General features: G+C 37.0%; 2 protein-coding genes and 1 long non-coding RNA gene across 4 annotated transcripts; 1 reads left to right on the forward strand and 2 right to left on the reverse strand.

The window, feature by feature from the left end:
• Positions 1-418: 418 nt before the first annotated feature.
• LOC130746438 (sm-like protein LSM1B) lies at positions 419-4611 on the reverse strand. Its single transcript, XM_057599065.1, has 5 exons — positions 4111-4611; positions 3131-3199; positions 2937-3052; positions 2793-2855; positions 419-769 (listed from the first exon to the last, which is right to left on the reverse strand). Exons 1-5 carry the CDS (start codon positions 4169-4171, stop codon positions 692-694), a joined length of 387 nt encoding a protein of 128 aa, XP_057455048.1. The 5' UTR covers positions 4172-4611; the 3' UTR covers positions 419-691.
• A 4071-nt stretch (positions 4612-8682) lies between these two features.
• Positions 8683-13770, forward strand: LOC130746440 (uncharacterized). 2 transcript variants are annotated; one of them, XR_009022128.1, is made up of 3 exons: positions 8683-8807; positions 8877-8972; positions 13569-13770. It is a non-coding gene; the product is annotated as an uncharacterized LOC130746440 (long non-coding RNA). The 2 variants fall into 2 exon arrangements; XR_009022127.1 differs by lacking the exon at positions 13569-13770 and adding an exon at positions 9288-9374.
• On the reverse strand, positions 9330-11889 carry LOC130746439 (protein NEGATIVE GRAVITROPIC RESPONSE OF ROOTS). The gene is made up of 6 exons (XM_057599066.1): positions 11709-11889; positions 11502-11580; positions 10179-10699; positions 9924-10089; positions 9763-9827; positions 9330-9638 (listed from the first exon to the last, which is right to left on the reverse strand). The coding sequence occupies exons 1-5, from the start codon at positions 11712-11714 to the stop codon at positions 9808-9810; spliced, it is 792 nt and encodes a 263-aa protein (XP_057455049.1). The 5' UTR covers positions 11715-11889; the 3' UTR covers positions 9330-9638; positions 9763-9807.
• Positions 13771-19217: the final 5447 nt, after the last annotated feature.

The following is a 19217-nucleotide window of genomic DNA, read 5'->3' on the forward strand; positions in this document are numbered from 1 at the left end:
TGATATGTGATCTTGTTGATCAGAACTTCAGCATGGCTTACACAGCTTACATGCCACTGTTTTAATTGCAAATTCTCTAACTCTTGAATTTCTGACACATGAAATGAAAATATTCAAGTGTATCAAATGAAACTTTGTATTGTATTTATACCCCTGGTGAATGTTGAAGTTGCAAAAACATTAGGCTTACAGGAAGTGGCTTACAGGAAGTGGCGGAACTAGAAATTTTAGGAAGCCAGGCAAATTTTATGATTAAGTTCCTAAACTTTACATTTTCTTATAAATTTGTCTTTTCTCTAATTTTTTTTTTGGCCAAAAAACCTACCTAGTCCAAAGAAATTTGTATTTTTTTTACTTTGAGACAGGGCATTGGACCTACCACTGGTAGGTCCGCCACTTTACAGGCACAGCAAATCTATTCTGCATAATTAGGACCCTTTCATTTCCAAATCAGATTCAGAATGTCATTTATGAACAGAAACCATGCCATATTAATTGACAATTGTTTGGAGAAGAAAAGAAAGAAAATTAATGTATTGATTCCTCAGGCTAATAATACACAAGAAATTTCAACAGCGTTCATCCTTCCCATGAAAGCTGACAATAGCATGTAAAAATAAATAAAATAACTTAAGAACAGGTGCTACAATATTTGCAATGGGAGGTGAAAGATGAGTGAGAGAATAGTTCACTAGTCCAAGTCAAGGAATTCCATTCTTTTTCTCATAGTCCCTTTCAGATCTGAAGCATCCCTTTCTGCTTTCTGTGCCTACAAAATCACATTTACAGTGAAAAATACAAAATTTAGCAAAAGTATAAAAAATTGAATTATTGCTTAAATAAAAAATTTATAGGACCATAAGCAACTAATTCCAAATCACAACAGAAAAATGAAAATGTCAAACACTTCAACCATAAGGATTTAATGTTTTCAGAACCGGACAAGTCATTGAATCGTTTGAAACACCGGTTCAAGGTTCGCTGGTTGGACCAATGATAATTAAATAACATTTTAAAATATACATTATGTAGTTAAAAAAAATATAGGTTCATAAAGTAGTAACATTAATACGCAGGTGATGTTTTTATTCAGGTACCCTCACAAGGAGATAGTTTCGGGATACTAATTTTTGTTTTTCAAATTGTAGAAATTCTGGATGCATAAGCAGATGATTGTATTTTTTTTGTTTAAAAAATGATGCTTAAAAACACTAAAAAAAATTCTCATTCTATTTGGGCTTAAAGTGGTAAGCCCCATCACTGAATTGGAGTTTCATGCCATTAATATATAACCAAAAATATGTTCCGGTTATATATTAATGGCATGAAACATTATTCTAATGATGAACTTTACAATTTAAATCCAAATAGAATGAACTTTTGTTTTTTAATGTTTTTTAGTACCATCTTTTGACCAAAAAAAGAAAAGGGTTAATCCTCTACTTGGTCCCTGTGGTTGTGTGGCCGTCTGAAATTAGTTCCTCCCCGGAAAATCTGAAAATCTAAGTCCTCGTGTTTTGGAAAGTGTGTGGAGCAGGTCCTCGCCGAGGTCCTCGCCGGAGGGACTAATTTCCACACGCTTTCCAAACACGAGGACTTAGATTTTCAGATTTTCCGGGGAGGAACTAATTTCAGACGGCCACACAACCACAGGGACCAAGTAGATGATTAACTCAAAAGAAAATATCACCTACAATTTTAGAACGATAATAGTATCATAGAAATATCACCTAGTGGGGGGTAACATTACCTTTAACTATCACGTGCTAGACAATAACAAAAAAACATCACTTGCTTATTAATGTTAATATTTTATTAATATTTATTAATCTATATTTTTAGCTATAATACACACACACACACACATATATATATATATATATATAATATTATTGAATTATCACCCACTCGACCATAGTTCGACCATGATCTGACCATCGAGCATTGGTGCCTCAACCGGTTCAATGACCGGTCCGGTTCTGAAAACACTACTACTTTTATGTCAGTGGCGTAAAATGGGCAAGTAGTTTAGGATTTTGTTTGAGGAATTTAATTTTTAAAGTAGGGTTTTCAATATGATTGGGATTATTTATCTAGGGATTTTACCCTATTTTGGATTATCTTAATAAATTGTTTAGTTATTTGGCTCTAATATATAGATCGTCACTGTAAATATTTGAGACATTTTTCTGCATAATTATGAAACCCCAGTGTGCATACTTAGAAGCTGTTGACCAATAATCAGAATAGTTAAACACTCCAATCCATACAACAGAGCCAATGCTCAGGTTGCAAATGATTGTTTTTTATAGGCAAATGTTAGTTGTTAATAATGTTAGTAAATTAGTCCTCCTCAGGGTTCGAACCCTGGACCCTTTACCCTTTACCCTCCCAAACCCTTATGTCCCCTAGCTCTTACCACTTGAGCTAACCTTCGGAGACCAGGTTGCAAATGATAACAAATCACAATGCCGTCTCTTCTCCCTCTTATATAAGCTGATTCCCTGGCTCTAACACTTTAACCACCCAAACATAACTATTCTAACTAACTACTCTCAAGGCCCTGTAAATCTGTTTCAATCATAAGTCCTTTATATGTTCATCATGTAATGAAGGTTTGTAAACAAAAGGAGGAAAAATAAGATTATGACAACAATGGGGGCACTTTGACAATGAAAGTTCAGGTCGCAACATAGTATTATTTTCAGTGGAATGAGGACAAAACAACTTGGCAGAAAATAGACATAAAGAACATCAATTAAATAAAGAGGCATCAATCTAGGAATATTTACCCTCTTAATTTCTGCTGTGGAAACACGCACCATATGTGGGGGGAGTTCCTCCCTCTCCAAGTCCTAAAAGTTGAAGGATACTTGATTATAAAACAGAAATTGAAAAGTAGAAATATTTTTAGACGCAAAGGGAAATAATCATACCAGTTCACCAATGAGAACAACATTCTCCCCACGAATTACATAAAGGCCCAATGGGATGTCACAATACAGGTCACCAACAATAACCCTCTCACAGGCACCCTCGAGAACGGCATTAGCTGCATATTATTGATAGGAATTTTTAGAACGTCATCCAATAGCTTGTCAAATCTTAATATAATTTGAGGAATTTTTACCAAATTGATCAAAAGAGCGAAGTGTCCCCATGAGCTTTCTCCCATCTCTCAGCAATACAAGAAGTTTCTCTACAACAACAAAGAGTGTCAGATCATAAAATTTGGTACGAAATACAGAAATCACTTTCACCTCCATTGAGAACCTAGACTAATTTACCACTTGGAACTGGTTTTCATTGATTTTGAACAATATATAGACAAAATCCATTTCAGAAAGGCTCGTGTGCTAGATATGCTAAAGTTGATATAACATCAAGACCATTCATTCACATAAATCATAATAAGCAAAATCATTTGAATCTTTAGCGCACCATAACATACGATAGTTGATATTTGATAATAGTGCATTTTTAAGCATTTACTTTTGCAGGAACTACTTAAGTTTTCTAGCATGAAGAGGTACAACAACTTGAGAGGAAATATGTTAAAGGTTAATGGGAAAACAGCCACAACTAGGATCAAAGACTGGAAAACAACTCAATGCACACCACAAAGAAAAACAGTGGAGGACACAGATGTATGTGACTATCATCATTTCAGAACCACATTTAAGCTATTTGTCACAGCTCAGTTTCCTAACAACATGTTGGGCCGCTTTTATACGAACAGCTAGTAAAAAAAATACACACTACTCATCTACAATAGGTGGAAACCGCGCCCCTTCCCTCCCCCCACAGCATGATTATGATTAAAACAATTCAAGCTAAACTAACATGTAAAAGCCCAACCTAGGATTGTTAATGAAAATTGAATCACCAGCTTCTATCAGAAATAGGGAACAAGTTGAAACACACAAAATAAATAAAATCCCCTTCCCTGACATCTTAGTCTAGTCCAACCAAGTTCACAACTTTTGGTAGTAAAAATCATTCACACCAGAAAATCAAAATAACAATTATCCAAAATTTCTGCAACTATAAATTTCAAGTGCATCTCAATATGCAATGAGAGAGAGAGAGAGAGAGGGAAAGGGGTCTCACTATCAAGATAACTAGCAAGTGAAGTAGAAAGGTAGATATCCTCAGGGCCTGCCCAAGACATGATGCTTTCTGGGTATCTCAAAAATTCCACACCAATGGCATTGCCAGCACCAATTCAACTCCTCAAGATTAATTCCCAATTCCACAATAAAAAATCCCCCTTTTTGAAGAAAAAAAAAACCAAACTTTCTGAAAATTCACTGAACCTAGCACACTTTGAGATCGAAATCTCAGAAATTGACCAAAAGGGGTGTCTCTTAGAGACAAATGGAAGTAATTGGTTTTAAAAAATAGCCAAAAACCTGAGATCCAATCGCAGCAGAAGAGAGGAAAGTGAGAGTCTTTGAAATCGAATGTGGTGGAAAATGTGGGAAGGAGAAAGAAAGGGGTTTTTTTTTTCCTTCAATTTTCTAGGGTTATGAGACTAGGATTTGAGATGGTGAAGCAGCATTGATTGGGGTTTGTGTTGTGTGCTCAAATATACTTACTCAATACTCATTCATAGTTAGGCTTGTGTCAACTATCCATGTTCTTTTCATGCTATAATAATAAAAAATGAAAAATAAAAAATGTTTTTTTTAGAGAAATATTAATCATTAATTATTAGTAAATTAGCTCATTCGCCAGGTTTGAACTTTGACTTTTCACCCTGCAAATTAGCTTCATTTTCGTTAGCTTACCAAGTGACCTACCATTCCCCCACAAATAAAGTAGTTTGTGTCGTTCACAAAACAATTGCATTACTCTCCAAACAAATGTATTTTCTGATAGGGTTAAGCATCATATTGGTCCCTGTCTTTGTCTCACCGTCTGATCTAAGTCCCTCGCCGGAAAATTTATTGCATTTGGTCCTCGTCTTTGAAATATTTTTGGGGCGGATCCTCGCCGGAGGGCGGAGCTCCGGCGAGTGCTTAAATGGCACGCTGACTAGGCTTAATGAGATCATGTGGAATAAAAAAATAATGAAAAAAAATAAAATAAAATACACATCAGAAATCTTAATTTAACTAACAAAAAGAAAACTAATTAAAAAAACTAACCCTAAATTAATTATTAAAAATAAATTCCCCAAATTCCCTATCAAATTAGGTTCTAATCCCTTACCAACTTCCCAGTTATCATTATCATCATCAGCATCACATTTTCAGCTTCTTCTTGTTATCATCATCAACATCACCGACGCAATCAACCACCACCACCGATCCTCGAAGAACCGACCACCACCACCGATCACTGCTTCTAAACTCTCCATCTCCAAGGCAAAGCCCTCAAAAATTTTTTCCCTAAACTCTCGATCTCCAAGGCAGAGCCCTCAAATATTTTCCCCCAAACTCTCGATCTCCGTCCAAACGCACCATGAGCCTCGTCGACGAGGAGCTCTCCCTCGAACCTGCCCTCATCGCTCTCTCGTTCGTCTTCAACGGGAAGATCTGGTGCAGATCGTCTTCCCTCAATCTGGGTCGTTCCCTCAGATCTTCTTCATCACCAAAGGATCTCCTCTTTCTCTCTTTCTCTCTTTCTCTCTTTCTCTTTTTCATGGTTTGGGGTTTGGGGTGAGGGTGAGGTTGCAAGTGGGTGAAGGTGAGGGTGAGGGTGAGGGTTGAGGTTGGGTGAGACCGTGGGTGAGGGTGAAGGTGAGGTTGCGGGTTGGGGGTTTGAGGGTGAGGGTGAGGCTGCGGGTTGGGGGTTTGAGGGTGAGGGTGAGGTTGCAAGTGGGTGAAGGTGAGGGTGAGGGTGAGGGTTGAGGTTGGGTGAGGCCGTGGGTGAGGGTGAAGGTGAGGCTGCGGGTTGGGGGTTTGAGGGTGAGGGTGAGGCCGTGATGTTGCAGGTTGCATGTGGGTGAGGGTGAAGGTGAGGGTGAGGGTGAGGTTGGGTGAGGGTTGGGGAGCGTGGGAGGAAGGAGGGGGTTGGGGTTGATGTTGCTGGGGTTGGGGTTGATGTTGCTGGGGTTTGAGGTTGGTGTTCTGGGTTTGTGTTGTTGTGTACTGGGTTGCAGAGTTTTGAGATTGGGAGGTTGAGTTTGTTGGTTCTGGGTTTTGTGTTGTTGTGTACTGGGTTGCAGAGTTTGTGTTTCTGGGTATGAAATCACGATGATTGAGAGGTTGAGTTTCTGTTTCTGAGTTTTGAGATTGGGAGATTGAGTTTGTGTTTGAATCCTCATGCTGAAATGATGATGATGATTAAAAGGAGAGGGAAATGATAATGGAAAAGAAAAAAAAATGGAAGAAATTTTATCAAATTTGTCAAAGATTGTTCATATCTAGTTTGGTTTTGGGGTGTTTTGATGATGATGATGATTCTGGAGTGTTTTTTTTTTGAATTAATTTGGGGGAATTGAAGTTAATTTTGGGGAAAATTAGTTTTGTTAATTCATTTAGGTTTAGATTTGTTAATATATTTAATTTTAGTTAATATGATTAATGATCTGACATGTAATTTTTTAAAAATTTTAATTTTTTTTTAAATCCACATAAGCATAACTAACACAGTCAGCGATCCAAATCATCACTCGTCGGAGCTCCGCCCTCCGGCGAGGATCCGCCCCAAAAATATTTCAAAGACGAGGACCAAATGCAATAAATTTTCCGGCGAGGGACTTAGATCAGACGGTGAGACAAAGATAGGGACCAATATGATGCTTAACCCTTTCTGATATTTGAACTTGTGTTCTCATTTTTATAAACTTATGTTATCATCATTACAAGAGTTTAGCACTAGGTCAACACCTTGTTGGTCATGGTATAAGAATATATATTATGAAAAATATTATTCTTTTGTCGCTAATAATAAGACCCATTATAAAGATACTTGGTATTTGACGTTCCTTGATGTAAGAATATAAAATTTTAGAAAAAAATATTATCTTTTTTCATATATACCCTTTGTATGTTTCGTTACTACTTAGAGGACAAAAGAAAAAATGTAAAACTAACAAAGAAGATGAATCACATTAGAAGGATCTTCCAGACACGAAGGGGAATATCCCAACCAACATGTTTGTTTAACCAAAGCATTTGTCAATGCAGTATCCTCTTATGAATGTGGGAGATAGACACAGTCCAAACTCAACTCATAACCTTCATATCCTTAGATATTAGGTCTTGTAACCAATACGTTTGGACATTTCTATTATGCAGAAGGATTTACATGACTTTCAAACAATCAGCGTAACACACGTTTTTGAATCTCAAATCTAAAACATAATGAAGGCATGCGTAAATTGCAAAGATTTATATATGAAAAGCATCCCTCTCTCCAAAATAACTCAAAAGGCAGATAACCATCGTTCAACATGGTCACAGAGAACACCCTTCCCACCCATCTTGTTTAAGTCAGGGAACCAACTACCATGAGTTGAAATAGACACCCTCAATATTTTTGTATCACTACAACTCAACTACCATGAGTGCAATGAAGAAGTGGAGAGTGTGCTGGAAACACAGTCAAATCAAGATGGAGTGATGAGGACGAAAATGGAAGCATCAATTGTTTGATCATGAGTATCTGATGAGTGAAGTCTCTCTAAGCCGTGATGGTGGTTCATGACTGAATGATGTGGTTGATGTCTCTCGAATCACAACAAAAAGCTTCAGGTTCCAACGTGAACGGCGGGTGCCTACGGAAAACATTCTGACACTCAAGTCAATACAAGTATTGGGAGTGAATGCCAGAGCCTCAGTAAGAACTCTAGTGAAAATGCTAAGAATGAATAACATGTTACGTAAATGACCGATAAAAATATGTATTTATAGGTCGAAGCTTGTGTTAGTTATCTCTGAATGTGTGAGGGAAACCCTTTAAGTTGGACTTATGAGCGGACAAATGTCATTTGATTGTCCTGCCTTAGTTAATTGTGTCTCAGTCTTCAGGTGACCGGGCATACACTTTTAGGCAGGACATTTTTTTTCCACAATCATTCAGTCCAGCATTATGATGAATGCCTAGAAGCATGAATTTTGGTCGACTAAGATGTCATTAAGTCAGGTGACTCAAAAGCCAATCGAAGCACCAATTGAAATGACCAAATTTCCCATCAAGCAAGAACCCTAATATTCATTTAAAAGAAAAAAAAAACCTAATATATAACCAGAAAAACTAAAGAAAATAAAATAAAATAATTTAAAAATGAGATCACCAACTCCATTTTTTTATAGTATTCATATTGAGAATTATTATATTTTATTCTGAGGTAGCGTTTGGTGACAGAACATGACAAAATAAAACGAGACGTGACAAAATAAGAAGGGTCAGACAATAATGTTCTGTACGTCGTGTTTGATAACTCAAAGTCTTTTTTTTGAACTTAATAACTCAAAGTCATTCGAACAAAATCATAATTTTAATTACATATATAACCCATAATTATTTCCTTATAATATTACTTTGGGGCTTTTTTTCACATAAAGGATAAATGGGCTGCAACAACCATAACCATTTCTAGAATTATCAGCCCACATGATGCGCTTAGCTTGGTTTCAACGAATTTTCAATTTTCAACCCATGTTGCTCGTGCTCCGTTTTCTGCCACACACATTTTTACTTTCTCTTTCTTGTTTAGTGAATTGGAAACAAGTTTACTGCATTGCAAATTGTTTTTTTCCCTTAATGATTTTCTTTCTTCGCACACAAAAGAAATTAGAGCTACGGTAAATTGCTTGGTGCTGCAAGAAAATGTGGTGAAAATCATGAAAACAGAGGTGAAAATCCTTGAATACAAGCACCCATCAAAGTTGAACAGGTTTTGACACATTTTTCTGGCCATGCAGGATATGCTTCAGAATGGAGGTGTTTCAATGAACAAGATGTTATGACTTCTTCTGCAAGGGTGATAATGGAATAGCTTCTATTCATGCCTCTTATGAGTAAGTTTTTGTGGATTTTCACATGATTAAAAACCCTAATCTCAATTAGTTTTGCTGAAGATTAAGCTTCAGGAACATTCAACTGCACATGCATTTTTGTTTTCATATTTTAGGTGTTGATGTGTTTACATGCTTAGGTAGCTAGCAATCATTATATTAGTGGTTGAATTTCTTCTTAATCAAATCATATTACTTTGCAAGATTTGCTTGATTGTTGAATATGCTACTCCTAGCTAGAAAATGAGCCAACATAAAAGTTGGTATAATTGCAATCTTTTGTTTTCTTTTTTCACTGAAAAATCTGGTTCTGAAAAGGTAATAAACAAAAGAAGTAGTATTATTCATTCTCAAATTGTTACAAGGAGAGCAGCTAACAAAGTGGAGTAAAAAAAAGGACAAGTAGTGAGTACATTGAAAATCTATACCCTTGTCAATACAAATCAGAATTACATTGATATGATTTTCAATAACATGAGTTACTCCGCATTCGCAGACACAACACATGAAAAAATAACGGGAAGCACCGTTACAAAACAGAGACACTACCCTTCAGTCTGCACCATTCATTTCTTGGTACAGATATCACAAACAAACTTCATTTAGAAAAATGTAAGCTCCACTTCATACCCTCTATCATTATGTACCTATATATCAACTTGCTTGAATCTGAAGCCAAAAAGAAACTGTCAGTTTGCAAATTTAATGTTATGAAATTGAAATCTTAATTAATGGAGATAAAAAAATTTACAATTAGGAGTGCCTGCTATATTCACAATCTTGAGTAATTTACCTGAACATGTTCTAATTAACAGAGCTAGTAAAAATAGAGGCTGCTTTATATCTCTAGGACAATATCTGCATGGACAAAAAGGATTTCATTAGCCAGTGTCACTTATGTCTGTCATTTTGCTAATTAAGATGTGACATATAAATGTGTCTAAATGAGCTTACATTCAGAGTCGGTCTTGACCCATTTACAGCCTTCATCTTTTCTCTCTTCTGGTTCATCCTCATTCCTATTCCTTATCAACTTCTTGTCCTCCAGGCACTTCTTCATCGATGATGCCCGAGAAGAATTTTGGGTGTAAATTCTCTTGTGAAGCATTGTCCTTAAAAGCTGTATATTTTACACAGCAGAGTTAAAACGTGAAACCAAAGCATCTAATTAGCCATATATATGCACAATAGAAAGGAATGGGTAGGTACCTTCTCCATTCTTGATTCTTGAAGGGTATCTCTAAGGCTAGGTGTTGGAGCAAACCCACTTCTACAAACAAACATCTTCTTCAACAGGAAAGAAATAGATTTCTTCCCAATTGACTTCTTGCTCTTCTCTGCACAAACATCTTTGCATCTATCAAGTATGACACTGAGTGTCTTCTCAATGTCTTCTTCTTTATCATCTGATTCGCTGCAAAGCGCGTTGCTGATTCTCCTATCAACCTCCAAGCTTGATGGGCAATTAAGAAATCTGTCAAGAGGAAGCTCAGAGATTTCTTTTTCCACATTGGGTTTTCGTCTCAGGAGCCTTGTTAACTCCTTTTGTAGTTTCCCGATTTCTTCAGGCGTGAAGTCTGCTATTTCCTCTGATGAAGATGGATCCTGATCTTGTGTGTTTTGGTCATCTAAGTTTTGTTTGATCTCATCCTTCTTTCCAAATGTTCCGATTGATAAAAATCCATGAGGCCAGTCACTGAACTCTTCTCGAGGCTCTTGTTTTGCTTGACCTGTGCACATATGACACAACCAAAGGATAAACATGCTAAGATTTCCAAGGAAAGGGCTAATCTTGTTCAATTGAAACAATTCAGAAATAATCTGAGCTTATAGCATGTTCGAAAGTCCTTCTACAATTGATTCAAAAATTTGAATTAATTACGAGGAAAAGCTTCTCTAAGTAGCTTCTAGGTGTCATAATTGATTCTGGGGAAAAATGAGTTGATCCAAACATGTTATTAGTCAATCTCAGATAAAGTTCCTATAAGATTTACTGTGTGTTTTTGGTGCCCAGGCTATGTACAAGTTACAACTACCAGGATGCATTTGATACAAGCAAGTTATTCTCCAATCTTAAATATATACATAACTGTTTACTAGTCACATAAATACCAAAGATGCATTTGATATAAACAAGTTTATATTTCATTCTGTCTTTTGTTTAATTAGAACAAATGGTATAAAAATAATCAAAAGAGAGAAAGATATAGGTAAAATACAATTACATGTAAAAATAAGTCTTCTCCCTATTTCTATCTCTTTCTATTCCTGTCAACCTTCCTTGAGAGATAAGTAAGTGTGTTTTTGTGTGTATCAGACAAAGAGTACTCCAATGTCTTATTGGTGCCAGTAACATCATGCATTAACTCATAGTATGTTTGGAAATTCTTCTATAATTAATTTTAAAGGCAAAATCAATTATGAGGAAAAGCTTCGGTGAGTAATTTCTCTAGATCAGAATTGATTTTGATAAAAAAGAGTTGATCAAAACATGCTATAAGTGAACAGGTACATAGAAGACTTAAGGCTTACATGCAGGTGGGGCTGCATTTGTGTTTGATTTTCTGTTCTCTTGCTTTCCACCAAGTTTATTTTGCATCCAGCTGAGAAACTGCAAGAGACAAAACCATCCCAATCATATTGCAGTAACACTTCTATAATACTGACATAGATTAAGATAACAATCTTCCACACCCACAAATACACAACACAGGTAGCAGAGTAGCTATGAAGACTTACCTTCATTGTGAGAGGACCAAACCAAACCAAGGGATAGGAAGATGAATGAGCTTAGAGTGCTTAATCAAAAGGTGCTAGCAAGCTAGCAATAAATACAGAAAATGAGGGGAAAAGGTGGGAGTAGAGAGAGCCAAGTGTCAGACACAGGAATGGTGATGAAGGCACTAATTTTGACTAGTACTAACTATATACTTGCAAGTTTGCCTTTGAGAGTAGATTTTATAAACCAATGAGAGGGGTGAGCTTTGGGATTAGACAACTTAGTTGGAATATCTTAAAGCCAATAAATGTATAACGTGAGGAGAAAAGAAGGTAATGATGGTTGGATGATCCTTTACTGTGTGAGAGAGAGCCAGGTGTCAGTTAAGGGATGGTTATGTGGCACTTTTTAACAAGTAACTATCAAATTTCCTAGAGTGCAGATCTTCAAAGCCAATAGTAAATGTTGAAGAACTTTGGGAATAGAAAACTAAGACCAAAGTTTGCTGAATTTCATGGCCAAATTGAGCTTAGTCTCATCTTCAAGTTCCCAAACACGGCCTAATTTACCTGGTGTATACTTCCTCCCAATACATGTCTCTGTATCTGACCAAATATTTCCCCTCATTTGTTCATTTCCATTGTTAAAATATTATTATCTATTACTTTATACTCTTATCCCCACGTATGCATACATATATACATAGCATGGAAGACATTCTCTTTTATATATACTATATTATTGTTACTTCGTAATTTGTTTGAATTCTCTTCCTTCACCTGCAACACATGGTTGAGAATATTTTTGCCGGCTGTTGCTTGGAGTGAGAGTATTGTGTCACCGTTTTTCTCCACTAGATCACAGAACTTGTGATCTTTATAGGATTGGAGTGAGAGAGACTGAGCTAATCTCTATACAATCTTAATTAGTAGTAGATATTAATGGCAGAACCGGACCGGCCGGTCCAATCGGAAACCGACATTGGTCGGTTTGGTCTAGTCATACAACTAACCTGGTTGAGAACCAGTGGGAACCAGTCCAAAAGCGGTCAGAACTGATTTAGGCCATTTTATGTATGTTTTCCCCCCCTTCTAAACTATGATTTCATACAGGAAGGTTGGCCATCTTACCATTATGCTCCATGCTCCTAAGGTTAAATGTTAAAATTGTTAGAATTCAAGTGTGAGTTGGAGTTTCACATTGCTTAAAAATAAGTGAGGTGAAGACTTTATAAGAGATGTGACTCATAAACTCAACGCCTTAAAGTTTTGGGTAAAGATGTGGTGTCTAAATGTCTTGATGGTCTTCACTGTTGGTCCATTCGTGCATGGTCTTATGCTTTGAGTCCCCCCAATCTCCCCAACAAAAATATCTTTACACCAAAGCACACTATAATATGATGGAACAACAAGTGTGAACTGTCGAATAGTGACAACATTCATTGACATCCACTTTTTGGTGGTTTTTCCTGCCACAAAGTGGTAAGATAAAAATGTTTTCTATTTTGTGGAGATATAAAACCGCCACAAAAGTGAGAGTCAATGAGTGTCGCCTACTATTCAGTGGTTCATGCATCACAATTGTTGCTTTAGTAAAGATTGTTGTACACCTAATAAGTGTATGCCATTAGAGAGATAAAGAGAATGATAGATAAATGATAAATGTGATTTGTTACCCTAGAAGATAGATAGAAAAATAAAAAACGTCAAAGTGTATGTACTGTTTAGTAATACAGTATCATTATGATATAACTTTGTATTTAATATTACTGAGCCTTCTAATAAGTTCCACAAGTCTAAAGAAAATCTCTCAATTTTTGTACCACGATGCTACAAATGCGCACACAGTCTATGAGATGTCGGTCTGGTTGCATTTGACAGATGTACTGGCAACCACTAATATGGTAAAATTTGTGCCCAAGCCACATCTCCCATGTAGATGCAAATTAAGGGCATGTGTCTTGGAACTTGGAGGACCAATATCTTGTTAATTTTGTTGAAGAGAAGGTATGTAACAGGGACTCTTGTTTAGCAATTGACAATTATGCTTTAATTTGTAATTAATCCGGATAAAGCCAAAAGGAAAGAGATTATATTGAGGTTATCTTCGATGAAATAGACGTGTGATATAGATAGATTAGGATCAATGATTTTATCTTAGTACTGTAAAAGAGGTATGGGCAGCCAAAGGAAAACAACTCAGAAAATGAGGTAGAGCACCTACACTTGCATGGGAATGTCTCATACTTACCAGACCAATTTCCCAATTTCACCTGCTCTTATTGACTTGTGATACAACCCCACGTAGAACTAGGAGTTGTAACTAGAATTAAAAAGATAGGAACAAATGTGCAAGATCGATGATTCCAAACACATGAGTGTGACAAAAATGTGAAATGAAGTACTATAATATTCTTTCTTTCAAGCAATCACTTTAAAGTTTAATCACTAAATAATGTAATCTTCACACCTCTCTTTGAGGTGGAGAGAGGTGGAAGGAGGAGAGAGATAGAAAGAAAAGAAAAAATAAGAGAGAGAAAGTATGAGATGTGATAGATGATAAGAGGAGAGAGATAGAAATAAAAAGAGGTAGAAATTGAGTGTTTAAAAAATGAGGTGTGTATATATCATTATTGTTTAATCACTACTTGTTCTTGCCAGCTACAACACTGGTTCATTTGATATATTATTTAAACTTGGGTTTTTGCTCAAACTTTAACCTGTTTATTTCTGCATGCTGCAAATTAAAACATTTATTAGTGAAATTAAGTATTCTGAAGTTCTGATAAGATTGGCACGTGAAAGTGTCTTAATCATACCAACACACACTATGGTGAATCGCTTTTCCATTAGTTTCTAGAGCAATTATTATCCCCTTTCATCTTGGGGGCAACTCTATGCCTTCCCAGCTTTCTTTGCCCAGACAATTTCTCTTTACTTGGCTCAGTCTCTTCGAAGATGCTTTAGGTAGAGGTTCGAAGAGTTGCGGCGAGTAACTGAACTTCAGGAAAGAAGCTCGACTAAATCTTATTGAGTAAATGCTCCCTGAAATCTTTCTGGAAGGGGATTCCCTTATCGACGCTTCTTTCTCCTGTAAAGTCGAACCTAGTTAGGAGTTAGTCTTTCCCAATATATAGATGGCTTAAATACTCTAGAGGTTCCTGAAATTGTATGGAGTACGAAAATAAGTCCCTGAATTTTTTTTTCCGATTCTGGATCTTAGGAATTTGTTTTTTAATCTAACCAAATCCCTACGCGTGTTGGGAGCTGATGTGGCTCAAATTTGGTCCAGTCAGATATTCCATGTGGCTTTTCTATTATTTTTTTATTAATAAAATATAATTAAATAATTTAAATTCAGAAAAAACCCTAAATCAACTAAAATCTAATCCCTTATCCCTAATCACTTCTCATCTTCTCCTACAAGCACAAACGTAGCTGCCACCTCCTTCATCTCTCCCATGGCCTCGCCGCCACCACCATCTCCTTGGCCTCGCCGCCACACATCCATGGTCGTGTGGCAACCACCACCTCTTCTCCTTCTTTCTCCACAAAACCGCGTCGCCGCCATGCTTTTCTGTGTCCAGCGTCGCCGGCACGCTTCTTCTCTGTTGTCGTGACCAGTCCGCCGCCACGCTCCTCGCCGATTCCAGCGCCAATCTCCCTCACGAGGTCCGATCTGCCGTTGTTTCTCCTCTCTCGCGCCGCCCCATCCATCGCTGCTCGGTGGTGAAGCCACAAGCTCTAGATCTGAAGGGGGGAGGACCAACCACAACCACAAGCACCAGATCAGTGGTGGGTTGGAGTTTTCCTGTAAGATTTGGGATGCAAGAGAAGGAGGCTCTGTGTATCATCCCGATCTGACGACTGGCCTCACGGTAACAACACGAGTCTTTTCAGTGCGCTTTGTCCTCACTCGCGCACTTCTTGGGAAAACTTCCCAGGAGGTCACCCATCCCAATATTACTCCAAGGCTAGCACACTTAACCATGGAGTTCTTATGAGTTGGGCTCCCAAAAAGAAGTTGCAACTTGTTGTCATGAGTAGTACCAATCAAATGTTTTATACCCTCATCAACTATATAGTTCATCCCTATACAGTCTCGGAATACCTCTTGTTCGGGTGTGAGATCGGTTCATTCATGTGCCCCTCCGCCTAGAAGCCTGCCAGAAGTCGCTCCTTGTCCGTGCCTCACTGCACCGGCGATCACTCCCCGCCCTCGTCGGCCCCGGGCGTCACAGGCCCACCAACTTCCGCTTGGTTCGTCCCCGAACCACACCTTACTGGGAGAGGTCGGCTCTGATACCATTTGTAACATCCCGATCTGACGACTGGTCTCACGGTAACAACACGAGTCTTTTCAGTGCGCTTTGTCCTCACTCGCGCACTTCTTGGGAAAACTTCCCAGGAGGTCACCCATCCCGATATTACTCCAAGGCTAGCACACTTAACCATGGAGTTCTTATGAGTTGGGCTCCCAAAAAGAAGTTGCAACTTGTTGTCATGAGTAGTACCAATCAAATGTTTTATGCCCTCATCAACTATATAGTCCATCTCTATACAGTCTCGGAATATCTCTTGTTCGGGTGTGAGATCGGTTCATTCATGTGCCCTCCGCCTAGAAGCCTGCCAGGAGTCGCTCCTTGTCCGTGCCTCACTGCACCGGCGATCACTCCCCGCCCTCGTCGGCCCCATGCGTCACACTCTGTGCGGTGGCTGGATTTGTGAAGGCAACGGAGCAGGAGCTGGCGCGACAGAGATCTTGATCGGAATGATAAGAACGGGGCCTCCAATGTTTCCTCTGTCGAAGGTGGTCCTGTGATGGTGATGGTCAGGTCCATTAATTGATGCAAGTTGCTTGCGTTCTGTTGATTTTGATCCTCTCTGTTTGCAGGAGTTTGAATTTTTTTTTCTGGTTTCCTCACATCTACAAACATTCTGGGTTTTAATTAATGGAGAGGATAAAGTGTGGGTCTTTTGAGTTTTAATTTCTAAGTTCTATTTGTTTGAAGTTTGAAGATGATAGAAGATGATGGAAGTTGAAGATGAAGATCATACATGAACATGATGATCAACAAAATGTTTCTGGATTTTGGGTTATTTTAATAAAAAATTTAAGCCTTTCGTTTAATAAGTCATGTGTAATTAAAAATAATAATAAAGGCCACGTGGAAACAATGACTATGCAAAAATAGAGCAACCTAAGCTATAAACACGCGTAGGGACTTATTTTGATTAAAAAACATTCAGGGACCCGGAATCGGATTTTTTTTCAGGGACTTATTATCGTACGGGGTACAATTTCAGGGACCTCCAGAGTATTTAAGTCGTAGATATACGTAATAGAAAATCTTTAATACAAACAGAGATGCTAAAAAAAAGCTAATTTAATTTTTTAAGAGTTTGGTTGGATTCGTCTTCGGTTATCACCATCACATTTTGTTTTCACATTTATTTTTTAATTAATGACTGAACCAATAATTATACTAACAGTAAAGTTTTCAGGTTGGTATTTTTTCATTAATAGAAATAATTCTTCTAACAAGAAAAATAATGTTACTTTTTTTTTTAACTAAGAGGTTGGAAATTAGGAGGGACATGCTAGCCAATATTCCACCACCCTGGTGTGTGAAGGCAGAGGGTAATGGCAAAGTCACTCCCTCCCATCATCCCTGTCGGATCAACACGTGTATAAAAGGGGTCAAATTGACAACTTTACCTACATGCATGTTCTCTTTTTCTCATATCTACAAGGAATCTTTGTGGTTGTGCAAATCTTTGTGCAAGGTTACACAACTTTAGTAGTGTGACCTCTATTGTAGTCATGTTGCTTCACAGTAAACTATATATTTTTTAATTATTTATTCTATTTTGGCCCAAATTTGTTGTTAATTGTTAGGATTTTGAAATTTAACTACCCACCCAAACTTAGAAATTCATCTAACCACAAACTCAACCAAAACCCAAAAGTTCAAGGCATAACCCTGAATCATCATCAAAATACCCAAAATCATCATTAAAACAAATCACCCCAAACACTAATCTCTTGTTTCTTCTTCAATTTGGGATGAATCAGAATATTTTCAACTTTATTAGTTTGAATATCTCGATCCATCTCAAGTCCCATAGTGACACAATATGGAAGATGTTGTTTCCGCGCAAACTCATAATTAACTCTAAAACAACGAGCAAATGACTATGAGTGCACACTAATCTCGTTGTGAGGAACTGACATACTTCTTGGTGTTTGGGCAATTTTTAGATATTAGTCGGGTGATAGAAAGAATGATTATTTACAGAGAAACTGCAATTTGTCACCTTGAGTTCAACGTGAATTTAAGAACAAGTAACATTTTGTCACGATTAAATTTAATATGAATTCACATTAAGTTCAATAATATATTGCATTTTCTCATCAATCAAAACAAACAAGGAGAATTGATTTGTTTTATATCTTTACTTTTTCTATCGAAATAATAATAATAATAATAATAATAATAATAATAATAATAATAATAATAAATTCTACTTTTCTCTTTTTAATTTATCTTCCTTTATTTCTCTTACCGTTAAAAAAGAAAAAGAAAACTATACACATATGCATGCGGACATCAAATATACACATTTTCCCCCTCTTTATCTTTCTATTTTTTTTCTAAGAAAGAAGAAGGCAATATATTAGCAAAAGATTTGAGAACAAAACTCTCAAGCCGAGATTACAATCCAACCATCGCCGGTAGTAACAAGACCACAAAAAACCGCAAGAAAACCCAAAGCGCTCGGCAAAAAAAACCCGGCCCTATATCTTTCTATTCTATTATGTACGATTTCTATTATTTTTTCTCTGAATATTTAATTTGTTAGATGTTTTCACTATAGATGTGTATAAATTATTTTCAAAAAAAAGAAAGCATGTCATGTATGGCGTCATAACAATGAATTAAAATAACTTGCGTAGAATGTAGAAGTCCTCGAGATGCATGGAAGGGACAAAGTTGAAAAGAATCACTTCAACCAATAAAACTTTATAAATCTAAGAAGTCGAGCTCACTAGAATGAGGGTCTGTATATTTAGCAATAGATACTAAAATGGGACTAGGATTTCCAATTATGGAAACTAAGCACTTGTCTCTATAAAATAAAGTAATGGGTTTGAAGTCGTGGACATGTATCGTCCAGGCAAGTAGTGATCATTATGGTTTGACTTAATCACTTAAAGGTTACATAATCTTAATCTTCAAACAGTAAGCAAATGCTTCTTCATTCGTTACTTGTACTATAAACAATTAGTTCTTGAATCTTGAAACCTATGTGATTTGGGAATATGAAAGTAATCAAATTGTTACCCCGTAAGCCTGCCTCTCGAAGACAGATCCTCCATCTCTGGCCTTGAATTAGGACTTTGTTTGGCATCACAATTACATTTCTCTCTCATATTTGCCTTACTTTAGGCTTTCTAGTGCTGTTGCTTTTTACACCATTCGTTCCTTATTATTATTTTGTGATTCTTTTAATTAACGGTCACTTTTA

This window comes from Lotus japonicus, chromosome 3 (genome assembly GCF_012489685.1).
Source record: "Lotus japonicus ecotype B-129 chromosome 3, LjGifu_v1.2".
In the NCBI taxonomy this organism is placed as follows: Eukaryota; Viridiplantae; Streptophyta; class Magnoliopsida; order Fabales; family Fabaceae; genus Lotus; species Lotus japonicus.

Excerpts from the sequence above, each read along its gene's own strand:
- LOC130746439 (XM_057599066.1), bottom strand. Across the intron at positions 10,700-11,501 it reads AAATGCAGCCCCACCTGCAT|GTCAAGCAAAACAAGAGCCT; the intron begins GTAAGCCTTAAG and ends ATATGTGCACAG. Across the intron at positions 10,090-10,178 it reads AAGAATCAAGAATGGAGAAG|CTTTTAAGGACAATGCTTCA; the intron begins GTACCTACCCAT and ends TAAAATATACAG.
- LOC130746438 (XM_057599065.1), bottom strand. The coding sequence starts at position 4,171 with ATGTCTTGGGCAGGCCCTGAGGATATCTACCTTTCTACTTCACTTGCT. Across the intron at positions 3,200-4,110 it reads ACTTGCTAGTTATCTTGATA|AGAAACTTCTTGTATTGCTG; the intron begins GTGAGACCCCTT and ends TTGTTGTTGTAG. Across the intron at positions 3,053-3,130 it reads TCGCTCTTTTGATCAATTTG|CTAATGCCGTTCTCGAGGGT; the intron begins GTAAAAATTCCT and ends AATAATATGCAG.